Below are 18,651 nucleotides of genomic sequence, written 5' to 3' on the forward strand. Positions count from 1 at the left end.
ACTGTTTTACAGATGACCACTGAATCACCATGGGACTGGATGATTGCCCTGAAAGTTTAGAACAGAAGCCTGAGTAACACCAACATTTTGGGGGAATGGCCAGGGACAGCAGTGACAGCAGAGACACTGGCACAGACAGGGGATGCAACAGGGAGTGGATAGCTGGAGTCCCATGGATGTGGCAAGAAGGAGCTCTATCAGTAGCGTTCAATACTGCCAAGAGGTCACATAAGAAAACAATCGATTTTAGCAGCTGGGTTTATCATCAGAGAGGCCAAGTTGCTTAAAAAGAACAGCCTCTGTGGAGTGGTTGGGGCTGATGCCAAGTCAAGGAAAAGAAGTTGAGGCAAGCAAACTGGGGGCAAAGCCAGGCAGGTGTAAATGAGGGAGAAAGGGGAAGGAGAAACCAGGTTGGCTTTGTATCCCTTGGATAGCTCTGAAGACGGGGACAAATTCTCTGCTTGTTTAGGATGGAGCGTTCTCTATTTATGAAAGTTCCATAAAGTGGGCTTTTTTTTTTTTTTGTCATCTGCATCATCTCATGTATATCCACAGACCTTCGCAATAGCACCCCAGTTGGCAGACTGGCCCAGCTGGCCTCACCCCCTTTACTGACCGGCCTCTCTTCCTGTGTGGAGTGAGCCCAGGTGCTAGCATGGTAGTGAGCATGCTTCGGGTGGACTTCAAAATGTAGGGCAGCGCCAGGAAGCTAGGGGAGTTCTGAAGTTCAGGGGAATAGACCAAGTGAATAACAAGATCCCGAAGTGGGTCACAGACAGAAACGAAGACATCTGCATCTTATTTAGGAAACAGAGCCAAGACATAGCCCCGAAGACAAGGTGAGCTGACATTGGAGGATCAAGGAGCCTGGCGCTCAGCACACTGTCCATCTCTTAATGTATTCTGCAGAAGCCTTAGCTCATCATTAGGCAGAGGTTTGTTTTCTTGTTTCCCTCTTAGAATACATCAGCATTTCTGATTTCTGGGTGCAGTGTGCTTTCACGAGACACAGACACAAATAAAAAAGAAAGCCGACATTCAGACACAGGAACGTGAGCATTCATTTTGGCTTCTACCTGCATTTACAGTTGCAACAGCATGCGGCATGCATCAAAGTGCACTAGCCCGAGGCACTTGCTATAGCAGACTATTGCTTATATAACCAGTTATTTCACCCTCACACACTCAAAACTTGGCCACTAGTGCATTAGAGCTAACAGGGAAGGATCTAATAAAATGTATCAACACATGTTATAAATGTAGAAAGAATCCGTCCTTGCTAATACTTGGAGAAATAGGGAAGCAACCTCCTAGTAGAAGATGACAGCCATTTTTGATACCTGACATTTTTCTTAAATGATAAAATATTGTAACCAACGTGATATTTTTTTTCAGCAGGCCAATGTATAGTTGCAATATAATTCTCTATCTAACTCTGAATCATTGATACAGATTTGGGGGAGGAAGGCAAGCATATTTAAAAGAAATGAGAATCCCAGTTTCTATTAGAATCATATTACTCTTATGTTTTTGAAAGGCTCCCCACAAGATTAGTCATATCCAAATGGAATGTCCAGAGCCAAAAGAAGTAATAAGAACCAGACATGGTAGATGCTAATGGTCATTTATAACCGCAATCCTGTTGACCATGATTATTTAGGACACCATGTATAACTTCTAAGGAACAAAATGGTGACTGTTTTAGGGTCACCCTTCTACCCACATAAAGCATTCCCTTCTGGAGTCCTATAGCTTAACATCCCCTGACCGCCCATTGTACCTCTTGGGATTCTCAGCTCAACCATGCATGGTTATGCATTACACCCCAAACACAGCTGAATAATGAAAATTATCTTTGAGATACATCATTCTTCATTGTGAGTTACGAGATGAGTTCTGTAGACCAGGCTCCCGTGGATTGCCCCTCCTCTCCTCTCTCTTTGCTGTCCTTATTCACAGCTTCAAATAGGCCTGTGTGTCCCAGGGATAGGCATGCAGAGAAGACCCAGAAGTCAGCCTGAAGGGCAGGTGGGGTGGCTCATGACAGCCCACTGTGTGCAATTACAAGGGAAAGCTTCCAAAGTGCAGTCCTGAAATGAGATGACTTGGGGGCGGGAGGGGTGGCGGGAAGGATGTTAGGAGTGAATGATGCCTCCAAATAACATGGCACATTATTAAAACAACAGCCTGGAAGCCAGGTTGCCATCAACTGTGATCATTCGAGGCCCTGATGTCCACTTTAAAATGAAGGGCTCAGCAGGACCACTGCCAGGACCTCTCCATCTGGAACACCCTGCCTCAGTGACTCCAGAGATGCACACCTGTTCAGGTGGCGACCACTTCCCGCATCCTCCAGGGGAGCTCCAGCTGCCAGAGTACCCAGTGAAAACAGTGCTGGTCCGGCTGTGGAGACCTGAACTCCATTTGTTTGCTACTATAAATTCTCTGTACTTGTTATTTTATTTGTAAAATATTTCCCAAATACATCTTGAAGTTTTCCCGGGAAACAAATAGCAAGTGAGAAGATGGTTTGGGGAAAAGAGAGAATATCGTGATCCTGGTATTCGGTAAAAATGACATTCTTCTTTAGGCCATTTTTATCCCTTAGTCTGTTGCTTTTGTAGACTATAACTTGAGAATATTCCCTATTAGCTGTATGATGGGCAGCTGTCAAGCAAACATTCTGTACAGTCAGTGGTCATTTGCAGAGTGGAGGTGAGCACGCAGGTGGAGGGATCCTTTGAGAAGTCCTTCGTGAGCAGGGTCACCTGGCAAACATTGCTGTCCAGACACAAGAGTCCCTGCCCTCGGGGAGGGGTGTGGGTGAACGTAGTTCACCCATGAGTTTATCGACTTACACATTGCATTGTTTCCTTCTCAATTTATTGTTCAGCATCATATAACCATTTGTACCATTGAGTGACACCTAGCAAAGCAATTACCTAATACTTCTCTTGAGAGGAGAAAGTGAAGCCATCATGAGAAAAGACTCCTGACCTTCTTCATACGGTAGTTTTCATGAAAAAAAAGACAGCTGTATTTATTGTCATTGTGTGCTTTTGTTTGAAAATCCGTTAGTACTTTTAAAAATTAATCATCTGGTTTCTTTAGCTTTGTGCCACTGAAAACCATCCAACTTTCTCAGACTCCCTTCTTCAGAACAGTCTAAAAGGGAGTTAGAAAGTATCTCAGAGCCATTCACTTCTGACACTGTCCTACTGAGAAGCCTCCTCACAGTGCATTGGCACAAGCTCTCAGGATCTCCCAGGATAGCCTGTTTTATTCTGGTACATCTCTTCTTGCAAGAAAGCTCTTCATGCCACACCATCATGTACCTGTCTCCTCTCCCTTTTGTCTTTAGCCTCTGAGTTCACATTTAAAAAGCTCTTGGCTTCAGTACATGGCAGTCATTCCCTCCAAGTCAACAGTAAAGGCCTCACCTTTCTTTTTCTGCTCAGAAATCTTTCCCTGATTAGGACACCTGGGTGGCTCAGTAGTTGAACATCTGCCTTTGGCTCAGGTCCTGGTCTCGGGGTCCTGGGATCAAGTCCTGCATCAGGCTCCTGCAGGGAACCTGCTTCTCTCTCTGCCTATGTCTCTGCCTCTGTGTGTCTCTCATGAATAAATAAATAAAATTTTTAAGAAAAAAAAAAAAGCTTTCCCTAATTGCTTTCTGACATATCAAATCCCCAGCACTAAAATTTTAGAAGATGTTTAAGGTGCAGATGAGGAATCTTCCATTGCATTTTAAAAGTCTTGGAGTTAGTGCATAAGAACTGGTGATGTGTTGAAACCTGGCCGGAGAGGTTGTTATTATGCCATGGAAGGTCCAGAGTCCTGAACACTTTCATCCAGAGTTACTACCTGATATTTATAAAAACTGCTTTCATTACTTACTAGGCCTTTAAGTGAAAAATCTGAGAAGGAGATATAGCTGAAATAGCATTTAAGGAACCAGAATAAAAATGGATCCATTCCAGTTGCATGATGCCGATTGCAAAGAGAATGTGGATATTTCAGGATGGTCTCCAATCTGTGATACCCCATTGTCTACAAGAGGGGACAGAGTCCTGCCCATAATGGGGTTACCAGGACCAAGATGCAACTTGCTGTTCAAAAACCACTTTAATTTGAAAAATTGGTGCAAAAGCAAAGTAGGAGGCAGAATAAGAAGTGCACAGTCTGGCCCATGCATTACATGCAACTTTCTGGAATTACAGAGCAGTATTCCCCAAAAGCAAAGGCGTAACTCTACTTTTCACAACCCAGAAGTACACAGAATGTGAGCATTCCTCAAAACAGAACTTTACTGTTGGAACTGTATACATACTCCTACCCCTAGAACCGAGAAAAGGAAATTAGAACCAGGAATTGCAAGACAGAAATCCCATTCTTAGATTATATCATAAATGTCCTCTATCGTATTATATATTATGTTGGATTGCACGAGTACCAATGGTATTTTGAAAAACAATCTGCAACTGCCCCCAAGTACAGCTGAAGAACCATTCACTTTTCTTTCTTCTGAAATGCATATTTCTAGCATGGTGGCACTGCCCCCACCTGCCACTTCTGTCCTGGTGGCCCACATTCACACACTTACATTTCTTTCCACATTGAAATTTAAGAAATCTTAGGGGTTCCCTCAGCTATTGTATTATTTCCTAATGTATGCTATTATCTTAAGACCTTTTCAGGGGATCCCTGGGTGGCTCAGAGGTTTGGCGCCTGCCTTTGGCCCAGGGCACGATCCTGGAGTCCCGGGATCGAGTCCCACGTCGGGCTCCCAGCATGGAGCCTGCTTCTCCCTCTGTGTCTCTGCCTCTCTCTCTCTCTCTATGTCTATCACGAATAAAAAAATAAAAATTTAAAAAAATTTAAAAAGACCTATTCAAAAGACCTATGGGAGTACAAATTATTTGTATATTTTCCTATCAAGTTTTAAAGAGTTATAAGCCCTTATAAATAAATTACTTTCAAGGTGGGGGTGCTTGGGTGGCTCTGTTGGTTGGACATCCAACTCCTGATTGCAGTTAAGGTCTTGATCTCAGGGTCGTGAGTTCAGGCCCCTCCGTTGGGCTCCACATTGGGCTTGGAGCCTACTTAAAATAAATAATTAGATACATAAATACATAAATAAATAACTGAGGACAGCAAATAAATTACTCTTAGCCTATATCTGAATTTCACATGCATCCCATTATACCCCCACCAAAGCACCTTTGATCAAAGAATTAAGTTTCATGTTGATCAAACTAATGCAAAGTTATGAATAAAATTGCAACACCAAACAGACATTGGCCAGGCAAATGCAATTTGGTGCTGATGTCAGATTGATTCATCAACTCCCTAAGTTCTTAAAAAACATTTCCAGATTAAACATAGCATAATTCTGAAGATGCAGGATTTGGAATCCTATGGAGAGTGGGTTTGAATTCTGGATTTTTCATTTACTCCCATTCCTAATTATTATTTGTATGCAAAGCACAACTCATAGTTACCTTCCAAGTGTGTGCAGAGAATTACCTGGAGGAAAAAGTACAGAACGTGCTTAGAACAGAGTATGAAGTTAGTAAATACTAAGTGCTGTTCTCGCTCTTACTGTCAAATGTTGAAGACCTCGTAGTGTACGTTTAACTGTAAACCAGTCACGTTTCTAGATAAAACTGAGTTCACAAAATCTTCCCTGAATGCTATTAACCCGGGAAATAGACAAACAGCCACCATCGGTGCCTGGAATCTGGGAACGACCTGAGTCATAGTGATCTATACTGTACATGGGTATTTTTGTCCTTGTTTTATTTGGATTTAGGTGCAGCTCGATTCCTTATGGTAGAAAAAGGTATTGGTTCCATATTTGTTTTCCTAAATATCTATTAAAAACAAAGAGATAAATGAAGTCATAAGCATTTCACATTTTATCAAATTAACTAAATTCTTAACCCATATTCATGTGGATCTTACGCTATCCCAAAGGTCCAAATTGTGGTTTTGATGAGGTTTCACTCCGAAACACATCGAGGTATGTGAGGTCTGCACCAGGCTGGTTGTTTCCGGGCTTTGGGACGATGAGGTTTTTAATGCAGTTGATGTGAGTCATAAATGTAAATGCCCACTGCTACTTGTTCTAGGGCTCTGGGGCTGAAGCTGGGGCTGGCAGGCTTTGTCTGCACCGCCTGTTGGCCCCGTTGGCAGAGGACTCAGCGCCATCTAGTGTCCCCTGGAAGCCCAGCTAGAGGGATTTCCTATTCAGGACTGAGTCGCCGCCGGGCACCCTGCAGTCAGTGCCTACAGACCGCGCACTGGTTATTTGCTCTGTATCACTGGATTTTGAAGCTTCCGGTTCTGATGAACTCCACTGTTTCTCAAGCGAGCTCCATCAACTCCAAAGCCACGTGACCTTTTGCATTCTCTGAGAAGCTCACTCACTCCATAACGTTTTGCTCTATTGCAGACTTTCGTTGCTACGTTGTTATCACTTGCAGCTGGCATTGTGTAAAAGAGCTTTCTGGAAATGAGAGTTTCCTTATGATCCACTTGGCACCACAGCATGCTTCTCACAGTACAGCATGTCCTGTGTTAGAGACAGAACTCTTGTCATCCCTCCCGATTTTTGATTCTTCTCTTTTTCAGATTGTCTACAAAGCCTGGCTCTGTTCCCAGTACTTTGAAGTCGCTCAGTTTAACTGCAGAAAGACAATTCCTTGCAAGCAATACTGTTTGGAGGTTCAGACGAGGTGTCCGTTTATATTGCCCGACAATGATGAAGTCATCTACGGGGGACTCTCAAGTTTCATCTGTACAGGTACAGTGCAGGGCAGGGTCTGCCACACAGCCTCTCCTGGTGGTTTGCTTCCCTAGGTGACGTTGCTTTGCTTTGTTGTTTCCTTCTATGGATGTAACCTTGAAGATGTGCCTGGCAGGTTTCCATGCTTTCCTCAGAGATGCCCTGAAAGAACTTGGTTAGGAAAGATCACATTATGTCTAGAGTGCCTGTGACCCATAAGCATTAATTTTGCAAAGGAATAATTCTGAGGGGAAAATGTTATAGCAATCATGAGATATGCTTAAATCTGACTTACAGAATGCTGCGTGCATCTTTGTATTACATAAGAACAGATGATGTGACAAGGCCAGTAAAATTATGCATCTTCTTCACATTAGACTATTTTCCTGAGAAGTTTTACATTACTTTATCTTAAATAATCAAGATCATAAAGAACCGTCTACCTAAGGTATTCATGTGTGCGTTAGAGATGCACAATAAAGGTTCAATACAATTTTATCTTATAGTCCCCCTTAACAAGGTTTGCTTCTTTCAGCAAATGACTCAGACTGGGCCAAACACTAATATCAGCCTTCAATTTCTGGATACTTACAAGCATTACATAAGTTAGACAAAAATAAGATGTAAAGAATAAGAGCAAATTGTTTTTTTAAAAAAATAAATGGTGAGTAGACAAGTGAGAATAAGACACTTTGCCATGATGATGTGATAATCAGAGTTGTTGCTCTACATTATCTCAGTACAAAAAGTGTTATGCGTGTCCTTGTCACTAGATGACTTCAGTTGCGGCAGGGTTAATTTTCAAGGTTTAAGGATAAAATGCTACCATAAACATCAAGAAATATGAAAGGCTCCTTCATGTATTAGATTTTATGAACCTCCCCCAAAACAGGGTACCATGTTGAGATGCTCAACATGAGAGTTTATCAAATTCATTCTAGCTCACGTATTCATATAACTATGCGTTAGCCATACTGTCCTAAGTGATAGGATATCAAGAGACAGTTGAACAAATTACTCCCCTAAGAACTGGATGCTTTAAGAACTGGATGATTATTTCCTGTGCTGCCCAGCCTTGTGAGAAGAACATCTCAGTGAAGGCTACGAGACATGGGCTTTTGTCTTATTGCTATTAAATACATTCTTTCCCAGCCATCAGGTAGTTCCTCATTAGTAAATTAGTAGTAACAGATACCCCTTAAGCACGTTTGCTATGAGGATTTTGGATAAGGGAGAAGCACAAGATACATCAGCAATAGGCAATAGTCATTGTATGTAAGAAAGTGATTTGTAGAATGTAAATGGATTTACTAAACATTTTTGTTATTCACTGGTTGAATGCAGAAACCATTTCTCCAGCTCCTCTCTTGTGGGAAGACAGAGCAAGAATGAGAGAGAGAGAGAGAGAGAGAATGAAAGGGGAAGGAAGAAGGAAGGAAAGAGGGGAGGAAGGAGGAGAGAAGGAAGGAAATAAATTAGTATCATCTCCCTTTGAATTTGAGCCAAAATTAATCAGACACAGGTTATTAATTTACTTGACATTCACATAAAACTTTCCATAAGTTGTCATCAAGATAAAGTCTTCAGCTCTTGACTCTGTGGGCAATCAGGTTGTCTGTGATGTTAGGACTTCAGAGAACCTTGTGGGATTTTATGTAAAGGTTGTCTGTTCATTCACATGCATATCGATTTTTTTTTTTTTCCTAGAGAAGGTCAGTAGTTTTCACCAGATTCTCATAGTAGACAACAACCTCAAAACCCTCAAATGAAGGATGGATGGTTGTCTTTATCTTCTCCTGTTCCTGGTCTTTGATCTGCATGTGTGGATCTGATATAGGTTTGAATATTCACCCCTCTTCCTTGTACACTTTCAAGGCCATCAGAGAGCTGAAGATAGGATGCAATCTCTTTTCCACATAACATGGGCAGAAAGTCCACCATATATGTTTTTGAACTGGGGTATAGTTGATTAGCATTACATTAGTTTCAGGTGTACAGTACAGTGATTTGACAAGTTTATAAGTTACGCTCTGCTCACCACAAGAGTAGCTGCCATCTGTCACCCTAAACACTATTACAATATCACTGGCTATTTTTCTACCCCTTGTTCCTGTGACTTATTAATTTTATAATTGGAAGTCTGTACCTCCCACTCCCCTTTACCCATTTTGTTCATCCCTCACACCTTTTCCCTCTGGCAACCATCAGTTTATTCTCTGTATTTATGGGTCTGTTTCTGGTTTTGGTTGGTTCTTTGGTTGGTTGGTTGGTTTTGCAGATTCCACATCTAAGTGAAGTCAAATGGTATTTGTCTCCTACCTTATAGTCTTAATGGTCTTTGAGTTTTGAAAATTCAGCTTTTTTATAGCCATGGCTACATCATTACAGAAAACAGGAAAAAGGGAGGTGTGTCACTGGGAGGGTCCAGAGAAAATGCCATGGAGCCTAGAAGATTTTCGAGAGAATCCCATCCCTGAATACCCAGAACCTAACTCTTCATTCACCACTCTCACTTCGGCTCCTGTTCCTTTCATTACTCAACTTCTCAGGATCCCTGGGTGGCTCAGCGGTTTAGCACCTGCCTTTGGCCCAGGAGTCCTGGGAGTCGCAGGATCAAGTCCCACATCAGGCTCCCTGCATGGAGCCTGCCTCTCCCTCTGCCTGTGTCTCTGCGCCTCTCTCTCTCTCTCTCTCTCTCTCTGTCTCTCATGAATAAATAAATAAAATCTTAAAAAAAAGAAAACATTGCTCAACTTCTAAAAATGTGCAGAATAAAACTGAAGGCATCTTATCCTGAAGTTCTACAAAATTTTCTGACAGAAACAATACTGATCCTCAGATTGAGCTTCTTTTCTAAGGTGTGACCCAGATCTTCTTGAAGAATTCTCTCTCTTGATAACTAGCAGTCACCATTCCCCCTTCAGAGGTCCCTTGAATTTTGCTGCTGGACCTGAATGAGAGAGATGTGTCTACTGATGCCAATCACTTGCTGGCTTTTCTCCACTAATGACGGTTCCAAACAAGACCCCAGAATAGCATCCTTCTGGGATGATGTTGGCCCAGAGAATAGCTCCCAAGAACCACTTGGTCAAAGCGACGGAGCCAAGAGTAAGACTTTTGTAGGTATAGTATTTATTCTCCAACATTGTCACACAATTTTTGGCAGCTCATCTCTTACAGACGGACATGAAGATCCAAATAACTCACCTTTTAGATGGAGTGAATGTGACTCATGTCAGATGCCTTATTCATTTTGAACGAAATGTCTTCAGTACTCAGGCAGGATTGGACTAAATATAGGAAAGAAATAGGAATATTTTTTTTGCTAGTTTCCCACTTGGCTTCAGTTAACCTAAGGCCACCTTGGAAGGCTGGCCCACAGTAACTTTTCGTGTTCATGAGTGGTGTTGGACTTCTTCCTTATTGAAATAGGTAGGATGACAATCACTAAACACAGTTTTATGAAAAGAAATTAACTAATAGGTTGGTCTTAATCTTGCCTCAGTAATTCCTCGTTTTTGTTTTAATTTAATACGTTTTTTTTCCATTCTATATTGTGAAAAATATAATCATTTATCATCAAGAATTGAATGAGTAGATGGAGTGTCCTTAAATTCCACATACTTAATTATGGAGGTTTCCCTACTATTGGAAATATATCCAATTCAAATATTCCAGAAGAATAGAGATATCCTCTAGATTCAACCTCAGAAAAAGTGTTCAAAAAGCACATTCCTACATATGGCTTGTTGCCAGATGCTGTCCAAGGGAGCATCAATTTTGTTCAAGGTTCTTCTGCATGGAAATAAACAAGTGGTGTGATGATGGCTTTTCCTTAGAGTCATCTGCATCCCGCCTTTTCGGGAGGTGGGGTTCTAGGACACCCAGTTCTTCCTCTCATAGGTGTTATTATTACTATTATAGACACTCAGGATTCCTGTCATCTGCCCAAAAAGGGCATCTCAGCTCTTGGGTTCCGTTTTGGTGACAGTTAGTAGAGTTAGTGTTTAGGGCATCGTTATTATGACATTTGCATTGCTTACCCACCTCCTAAATTTGAATGTTTTAAATTTTTATGTTTCGATCACCTGCTACTTCATGTGTCTATGATCCTTAGTAAGCCCATGAGTCACGAAAAAACCCAAAACATCGTAGAACGCATGTCTACTGCTACTCAGTGTCTTTAACTAAGGATGTTACAGAAGGTCTTGGCCAAATGTTCTAACCACAAATGTAGATGACAGGAAGAGTGCCTCCGTATATGTTTAATTTTGATTCTGTTTTAGGAGATAAAGGAAAGACACTTTGCCTGAGATCACTCTTGGGTTTGTTTTTTTTGTTTTTTGTTGTTTTTTTTTTTTTGTTCTGTTTTTGTTTTTGTTTTTCCTGCTAAAGAATAAAATGGACACATTACTGAAGGAGTATTTGAAAAATTAATTGGGCAGAAATTCTGATGTGCTGTCAGGGTGAAACCTGTCTTTGATGTTAGGCATTACTGAGCTAAAACTTTCCAAGGTGGGTTCTGTTCTTGAGCTCAGTTCGCATAATGCGCTGCTATTTTAGAAACTCCGTTTTTTCATCTTCAAAGCGCAGGGGTGGAGTCGTTGGTAGATTCTAGGATGTCAACCCATCACTGTGGTAATTATGTGGATTTCCCCCTGCACCCTCCCCCGCCTTGTTCTAGATTCCCCGGGAGGAATCCCTGATTGCTTACCTGTAACAGTGAACCAACATTAAGAAAACAGAAGTAGCAGAGGATCACAGACTGTGGGTGCTATGGTAACAAACATTATGAAAATTGCCATTTGATTGATAGATAAAATAGAGCAGACAAGATTTGCTGCTCTAGTTTTCATGAATTATTGGAAGGAAAAAAGTAAAGTTGGTCTGCTGGGGGTTACTGACAACGGAGATAAAACATATTTTGAGAAATCTGTGTAAATTCTGCATTTCATTTTTCAGGGCTGTGACAAGAATAGGGTTATGTTTCTGCCTCTGGGGGAACACAGTGGGCTGCTGTTGGTGGTGACGGTGACAGGGCTGATTAGAAGTGATGGAGGACGGCCGCCCCCTGGTGGCGCCGCTGCGCCACTGCAGCAGGACGTGGTCCCTGCTGGCGAGAGGGGGAAACGTCCCCGGGGAGAAGATGGGAGGAAATACTTTGATATGCATATTGTTCAAATCAGAGAGGAATTTTTCTTAATGTCTCATGTCTCATAGTTCACATGGAAGCATTCATAACTGGGAAGTATTATCTCCAAAACCCAGTTCTGACACGACTAGAACTGATAAAGACTTTTTTTTTTTTTTTTGAATGCTATAAAAGATTTTCCCATTAAAGGACAGTTTTAGTGGAAAAAACCAGCTGCCCGTAGATTTTCTTTTGTACACCTATGCTGTTTTAAATTTCTGCATTTTCCTCAGTGTGTGAATATATTTCACTGTTTTCTAGAACGTGGCGGAAGAGGAGTTCTGAGAATAGAATGACCAAGGGACACTTTTTTTATAGTGACATTTATTGTCAAGCACCTTCTAATAAATACATAAAAAATAAGGCCAAGAGAAATTTGAGAGGAGAAAGCATGACTAGAATAGAATAAGGAAATATGAAATTGGGTTATTTAAAAAAAAAAAAGTAGAATGGAGTATCTTTGTGTATTGGGGACATCTTCTTCCATTAAAACATTGTGCTTTCTGAAGTTTATTTGACTTCATATATCCCGATCTGAGTTCAGGTCTTCATCCTCAAGACTGCCTTTCCCAAATTCCCCTCCGACATACTCCCAACAGCTCAGGTTTGCCTCGAACAACAGGATAATGCAGGGAATAGGTGCCGAATGGCAGTTAGGAGTCTGGATTGTGCCCCCAAATGTGAATTTTGGAGAGCCACACCCTCTAGAAGGTTTCTATGCCCTTGTCCCTCCAAGAGGCTCACAGAATCTGGAGTTTAACGGGGACCATCTCTGGTCCATCATGGTACTTGCAGAAGGTCAAAGTGCCATCGTCATTCCAGAGCAGAAGGAAGAGTCCAGGCTCATTCATGTTTGGGCAGCAAGATACTTGATACCTGAATGATCCCAAGAAGAAATGTGGAGAAATTCATCTAGTTCTGGCTTTGCCGATAACAGTGATCAAACCCTTCATAAGCCTGCTCCCTGAGACAAAGTTTGGGGGAATTCTAAGAGAACTCAAGTTGTCCTTCATGATCCACCTGATGGAACAGGAGAACTGGAAGGGGTTAGACCAAGGGAAGTTGAGGCAACCAGGCCTGGAACCAGCCCCAAGAAGGGTACAACCTGGATCGCGTTGAGCTTGGAGCTTGCCACTCCAGAGAAACATCAAGGGCTGAGCCTCATCAGGTAAGTGGGCCCTGCAGATGGACCAAGCAGAAAGCTGGCCTCTTTGATGCCACCTAGGGAGGATATGAGTGACACTGGCTCACGGTTGCCCATTACCTTGCAGGGCAGGTGACCTTTCCTGTATCTGCCAGCTATGTCTGGTCTTCTCTGAACCACCCAGGATGGACAACCACCCTCTGCTCAAGCCAGAACCGCTGAATGCTACCGTCACCCAGGGGCAGTGCCAGGGACCGGGATGGCGAGATGGTTAGTCTGAACCGAGGTGGAAGTTGAATGAAAACGTCAGCGATTTTCTCTAGAGTGAGAAGGGGGATGACATACACGTCCTCATGCAAGTTCCCCAGAACTTTGTGTGACTCATTAAATTCAAAAGTGCTTACAACTGGCATGGTAGTGGTGAAGGCAGTAAGGCAAGGGAACGATGCTAATTCTGGAATTTCCATTAAGAAGGGCTGGGCAAGGACGGATCTCCCAGAACAGGTGAAATCTTATTTAATGAAGTAGTGTACCTGGTTTGCCTGCAATTCAGTGTCTCTGAATCATCTACAATCTCCTTGTAGCTGCTCTGAATCCTGAACTGCTTTAGACATTGCAGGTATCTGACAAGATTATAGAGTCAGCCAGTTTTAGAACCAGCTTGAATTACAGAAGCCATGTGGTCCGATGTTGCTTTAACAGAGGATGATACAGAGCCTCCCCCCCAACACATACACCCCCCTAACGAATGCTGTTATTCCAGAAAAAAGGAATAGACCCACATTCCCTGGCTGGTAGACCAGTGTTTGTCTTACTAGCACGAGGGGAAATGACCAGTCAATCCATCCTGAGATGAGCCTGTAGGCAGTTGTTTCCTTCCCATATAGCAGCTGGAGGACACGGGTCCGTGGGTGCGAGGACCAACCACAGCTGGGGCCTGGGTAACACGTGTTCAGCACTTCAGCACACACGTCCCCTTTCACGACACCACGTGTTGCACTAAAAATGAGTATGAGTATTCTCTGCCCAGCCCATTTTTTTTCTGGTTGAAGGAAAGAGACCTGTCAAGCTCTGTTCTCTGGGAAATGCATTTGGATGAGTTAGCAAGGGTTTTAGGTTGCGTACGTACAGAGATGCACATGTGTTAGTGCAAAGGGTCATGACAAAGATCCAAAGTCTCTAAAATGTTGGTGTAAATAATATTGTCAATCTAAATGACCTTCCTCTACTTTGTGTTTGTTCATATGCTCGGGTCCCCTAAAGAAGTAATGCATTGCATAAACTTTAGAAAGGAAAATGAACCAATTTTTCTCAATTTTAAACTCTTGTGGGGTTGTTTTGTTTTGTTTTGTTTTGATAGTTTGGCTTGGAATTACCAGATGAGATGTATCAGGTAGTCATAATGAATACTCTTTTAGAAAAATAATATTAGAACATGTTGTCAATGTGCATGTTCTTCAAATTAGTAGAATTTAGAAACTCAGTTTTTACACCCATGATGCAGTCATCGTTCAAAATAATTTTTAAAATTTTCTTTGAAAATAATTTTCATAGGGGTGCCTTAGTGGCTCAGTCAGGGGGTAGATGTCTGCCTTCAGCTCAGGTCGTGATCCTGGGGTCCTGGGCTAGAGCCCCGTGTTGGGCTCCCTGCTCAGCCGGGAGTCTGCTTCTCCCTTTCCCTCTGCCCCTTCTCCTGACTCATGCTCTCTCTGTCTCTCAAATACATAAATAAAATCTTTAAAAAGAAAATAATTTTCACAGTCTACAGCATCCTTTTTAGGCTTTAGGAGATTTATCTGAATGTGTGTATACACATGCACATGGATACAGACATATAGCCATATATGTATAAGAAATTTGTATATAAAAGTCACATATAGAATTTAAATATGCATATAATGAAAAGAGCTAAATTTCACAAGTAATGCAGATAATTATAAAAGGAAATTCGTTTAAAAATTGAAAATCAGTTTTAATTTAAATTAGCTTTAAAGCCAATTCCAAAAACTGGAGTGAATCCAATTTAGGGAAGACAGCACTGATGGAATTAATGTTTAACCTCCCTAAAGGAAAGCTTGAAAATACAGAGCCCAGTCGAGAATAAAACTTCTAGGATGCTATTTAAGACGATTTTTTAAGATTTTATTTATTTATTCATTAGAGACAGAGAGAGAGACACAGAAGCAGAGAAGAAGCAGGCTCCTCGCAGGGAGCCCGATGTGGGACTCGATCCCAGGACCCCGGAATCACACCCTGAGCCAAAGGCAGATGTTCAACCTCCTGAGCCACCCAGGCATACCAAGACAATGATTTTATTGCCTTTATTACCCTATTGGTGCTACTACTTTCCAGTCCCAAAGGTGCCATATTGTCTCTTTATTAACCGGTCGATGCCATCCAAAGTCAAGCAGGGAGTCTGATAACACTGGCTTCACCATGACACTTGCTCCCTCTGGTGAGTGTAGGGTTCTGGGTACTCTCCATTAGCATTCCCTCCTGACTGAACATTTCATCATCAGAGGGGAAAGAAAGCTTTGTTGGGTTGAGTTGGAACCTTTGCCATGATTCAGTCTTTCTTTGTGTATGTGGCCTCAGAAAGCCCCAGAAAGTCCAGCTTCCTCTTTCACCTTTGAAGACAAACATTGCAAGGGAAATTAAAATAATTTCAACCACAAGAGAAATAATGGCCCCGAGATAGTGTCTATTTCATACTGCAGCATGAATTCTTACAGACATCTCTTACTCATTAAATGTAGAGTCCTATTTTGAACGTGCAAAGCCAAAGATTGTTGAGTCTGATCTCTTCCAAGGTCTCATATTACGTGCACATGAGTAGATAAAGTCAATATCTTTGCCCAACATACCACATTGTAAAGGCCAGTTTTGGGCAGCCCGGGTGGCTCAGTGGTTTAGCACCACCTTCACCCCAGGGCCTGATCCTGGGGTCCCGGGTTCAAGTCCCGCATCAAGCTCCCTGCATGGACCCCGCTTCTCCCTCTGCCTGTGTCTCTGCCTCTCTCTTTCTCTCTCTCTCTCTCTGTCTCTCATGAATAAATAAAATCTTTAAAAAAAAATAAAAATAAAGGCCAGTTTTCAGGATTTGGTTACAAAGCCACACTAGTTTTCACTAGCTGTCATTTCTCCTACAGTGATCATTCTCTGTGCCAGCACGGTGGGTAGACTGGGTAGACCTGTGCACTGCATCATGTCCCACTCACCCCACCGCTCTTCCCTCTCTTGGTTTGACAATAGAGTTGCTGCCCATTGTATCCACGAATAGGAGTAAAACCATATGACTGTGCTGATGTCACTGAGACTAAGGAAGCTATGACATGGGCTTGAAATAAATACATTGTATTTACTTATTTTTGAATTTGTAATACATGCACATGGCACAATGTTTGAAAGATATTGAGGAGTGGAAATGAAGCCAAGTCTATCCCCACTCCAACCGACAACACAGTTGTTGGCTAGAAATTTATCAAATTCCAACCCGTTCCAAGTCGATGGCATTTAGGTGATTTCTAATTTGTTATTAAATCCAGTTTGGCAAGGGCTGTTTTTGTTGCCTTGTCATTCCTCCACTTGTGAGGTTATCTGTAGGGTAGATGCTGTAGCAAGAGGTGGAGGTGGGCTTGTTGGATCAGAGGGTTCTAGGCGATTAGCATTTGGAAGAAACTCGTCATGTGGCCCATTCAGAGCAAGGATCATCCCTTTCTCAAAGTCCTCATGCCTTTAGGTGGTCCCTAAACTCCTGCACAGGGTTAGATTTGACCCCTGTAACCCACGGTGCCCTGCCAGCCTCACTTGCCATCCCTTCTCCTGTGGAGTCCAGCCCTCCCAATGCCATCCAGCATGAGTGTTCCCCATGCCGGGCACACTCTTCTTCATGCTTTCACTTGGCCAACCCTTGGGTATTTGTCATTCTCTTTGGAGGCTCCTGACACTCCACGTTGGGGCTGAATGTATTTGTGCCCACAGCACCCGTGCCCCCATCTTGTAACCCTGCTGTGCTGCAGGGCACTTCATCATGTGGGACGGGCCCATCCTTCCCACCCGACAGTGAACCAAATGGGGGCCAGAACTTAACACTGCTTCTGGAAGTGTCTCCAAGGGCCAACAAAAGTGCCTGACATAGAGTGCTTAGTAAGCAACTACATAATAGATGAATTCGTGGGTGACAGCCCAAAGGGCTCAATGGTGGTCCCCACTGTAAGCAAAGAGGGTGCTTCCCTCACCTCGGGAAGTCCTGAGAGCCGGCAGGTGCCTTCTGCCTGTATCCCTCTTCCCGACATCATGAGGACTCACACAAAAGGGGGCTGACAGTTAGATGCACTTTAACAAAATATTTCCCCTGTGGAGACAAAAGAAAGTCAGCATTTCACTTTAAAGCCATCTGTTCCCTCTTGTTCCATCCCCCACTGCATACATTATGAAAATTAGTGTTGAATGGAGTTCACACCATCCTCCTGCAGCTTGCTTACTCAGTGCAGCCAGAAGCATTGGGATTTTACAAAAGCCTAGTAATAAATGATGTGACATCTCACCTTATGGGATTTACATATTAAATGCCCCCCACTTGCCACCAAACTGAATGTCATAATTCTGTCCTCAGCCCCCTAAATTCATGGGTTGACGTCCTAGCCCCCAGGTCCTCAAAATGTGATCTTATTTGAAAGTGGGGTCTTTATGGAGATAATCACGTTAAAGTAAGGTCATTCACCTGGGCCCTCATCCAATATTGGCTAATGTACGTAAGATTTTGCTGGGCCTGCCATAACAAAATGCCACCGACTGGGTGGTTTAAGCAACAGAAATTAATTTCCTCATAGTCCCGGAGGCTGAAAGTCCAAAATCAAAGAGCTGGTGGGTTTGGCTTCACCAAAGCCACTGCTTGTGCCACTTTTTGTGGTGTCTTCACATTTCCTTCCCTTTGTATGTACTCCTGGCATCTTTCTGTGTGTCCAAATGTCCTCCTTCTATTAGGACATCAGATTAGAACCCTTCCCCCTCCAAGACCTCATTTTAAATTAACCCCTCTTTAAAGGATCCATCTCTAAATAGGACCACATTTTGAGTTACTGGAACTTAGGGCTTCAACATAACAATTTTAGGGCATACAGTTTGTCCCACAAGAACAGGCTCATAAAATAGGAAAAGTTGGACAACAGAGAGAAGATGCTGTGGAGAGGCACAGGGAAGATGATGGTCTTCAAACCAACTGACCAACACCCTGACCTCAGACTTCTGGTGCCCAGAACCATAAAAGCAGACATTCCTGTTGTTCAACTCTCCCTCTGTGGCATGGTGTCATGGCAGCCCCAAGCAATGCCTAGCAATTTTGGAGTAAAGCAGGCAAATTCAGTATTGTTTGTTCAAGAATAGAATAATGTGTAAGTCTTATATGAAGACAAATTTTGCGTACTTCAAAAGTTCTGGAGGATTAGAGGAGAGGAAGCAATAAAAAGGAATTATAAAGGCAATGAGGTAACTCAGCAGAGAGGATTTAAAGGATAATACTTATGTAGG

General features: G+C 42.6%; 1 protein-coding gene across 3 annotated transcripts in view; it reads left to right on the top strand.

Annotated features, from left to right (window-relative positions):
• NALF1 (NALCN channel auxiliary factor 1) overlaps positions 1-18,651 on the top strand; it is a 625,228-nt gene that overhangs the window by 583,750 nt on the left and 22,827 nt on the right. For 2 of the 3 annotated variants that reach the window (XM_072782416.1, XM_072782415.1), the window contains exon 2: positions 6,634-6,805. In XM_072782416.1, the coding sequence (XP_072638517.1) occupies positions 6,634-6,805 (172 nt within the window). Of the gene's footprint in view, positions 1-6,633; positions 6,806-11,471; positions 13,147-13,249; positions 14,931-18,651 lie in introns of those variants that run through there. The other variant, XR_012009753.1, reaches the window with a different exon arrangement.

Source organism: Canis lupus, chromosome 17 (assembly GCF_048164855.1).
Source record: "Canis lupus baileyi chromosome 17, mCanLup2.hap1, whole genome shotgun sequence".
NCBI classification, from domain to species: domain Eukaryota; kingdom Metazoa; phylum Chordata; class Mammalia; order Carnivora; family Canidae; genus Canis; species Canis lupus.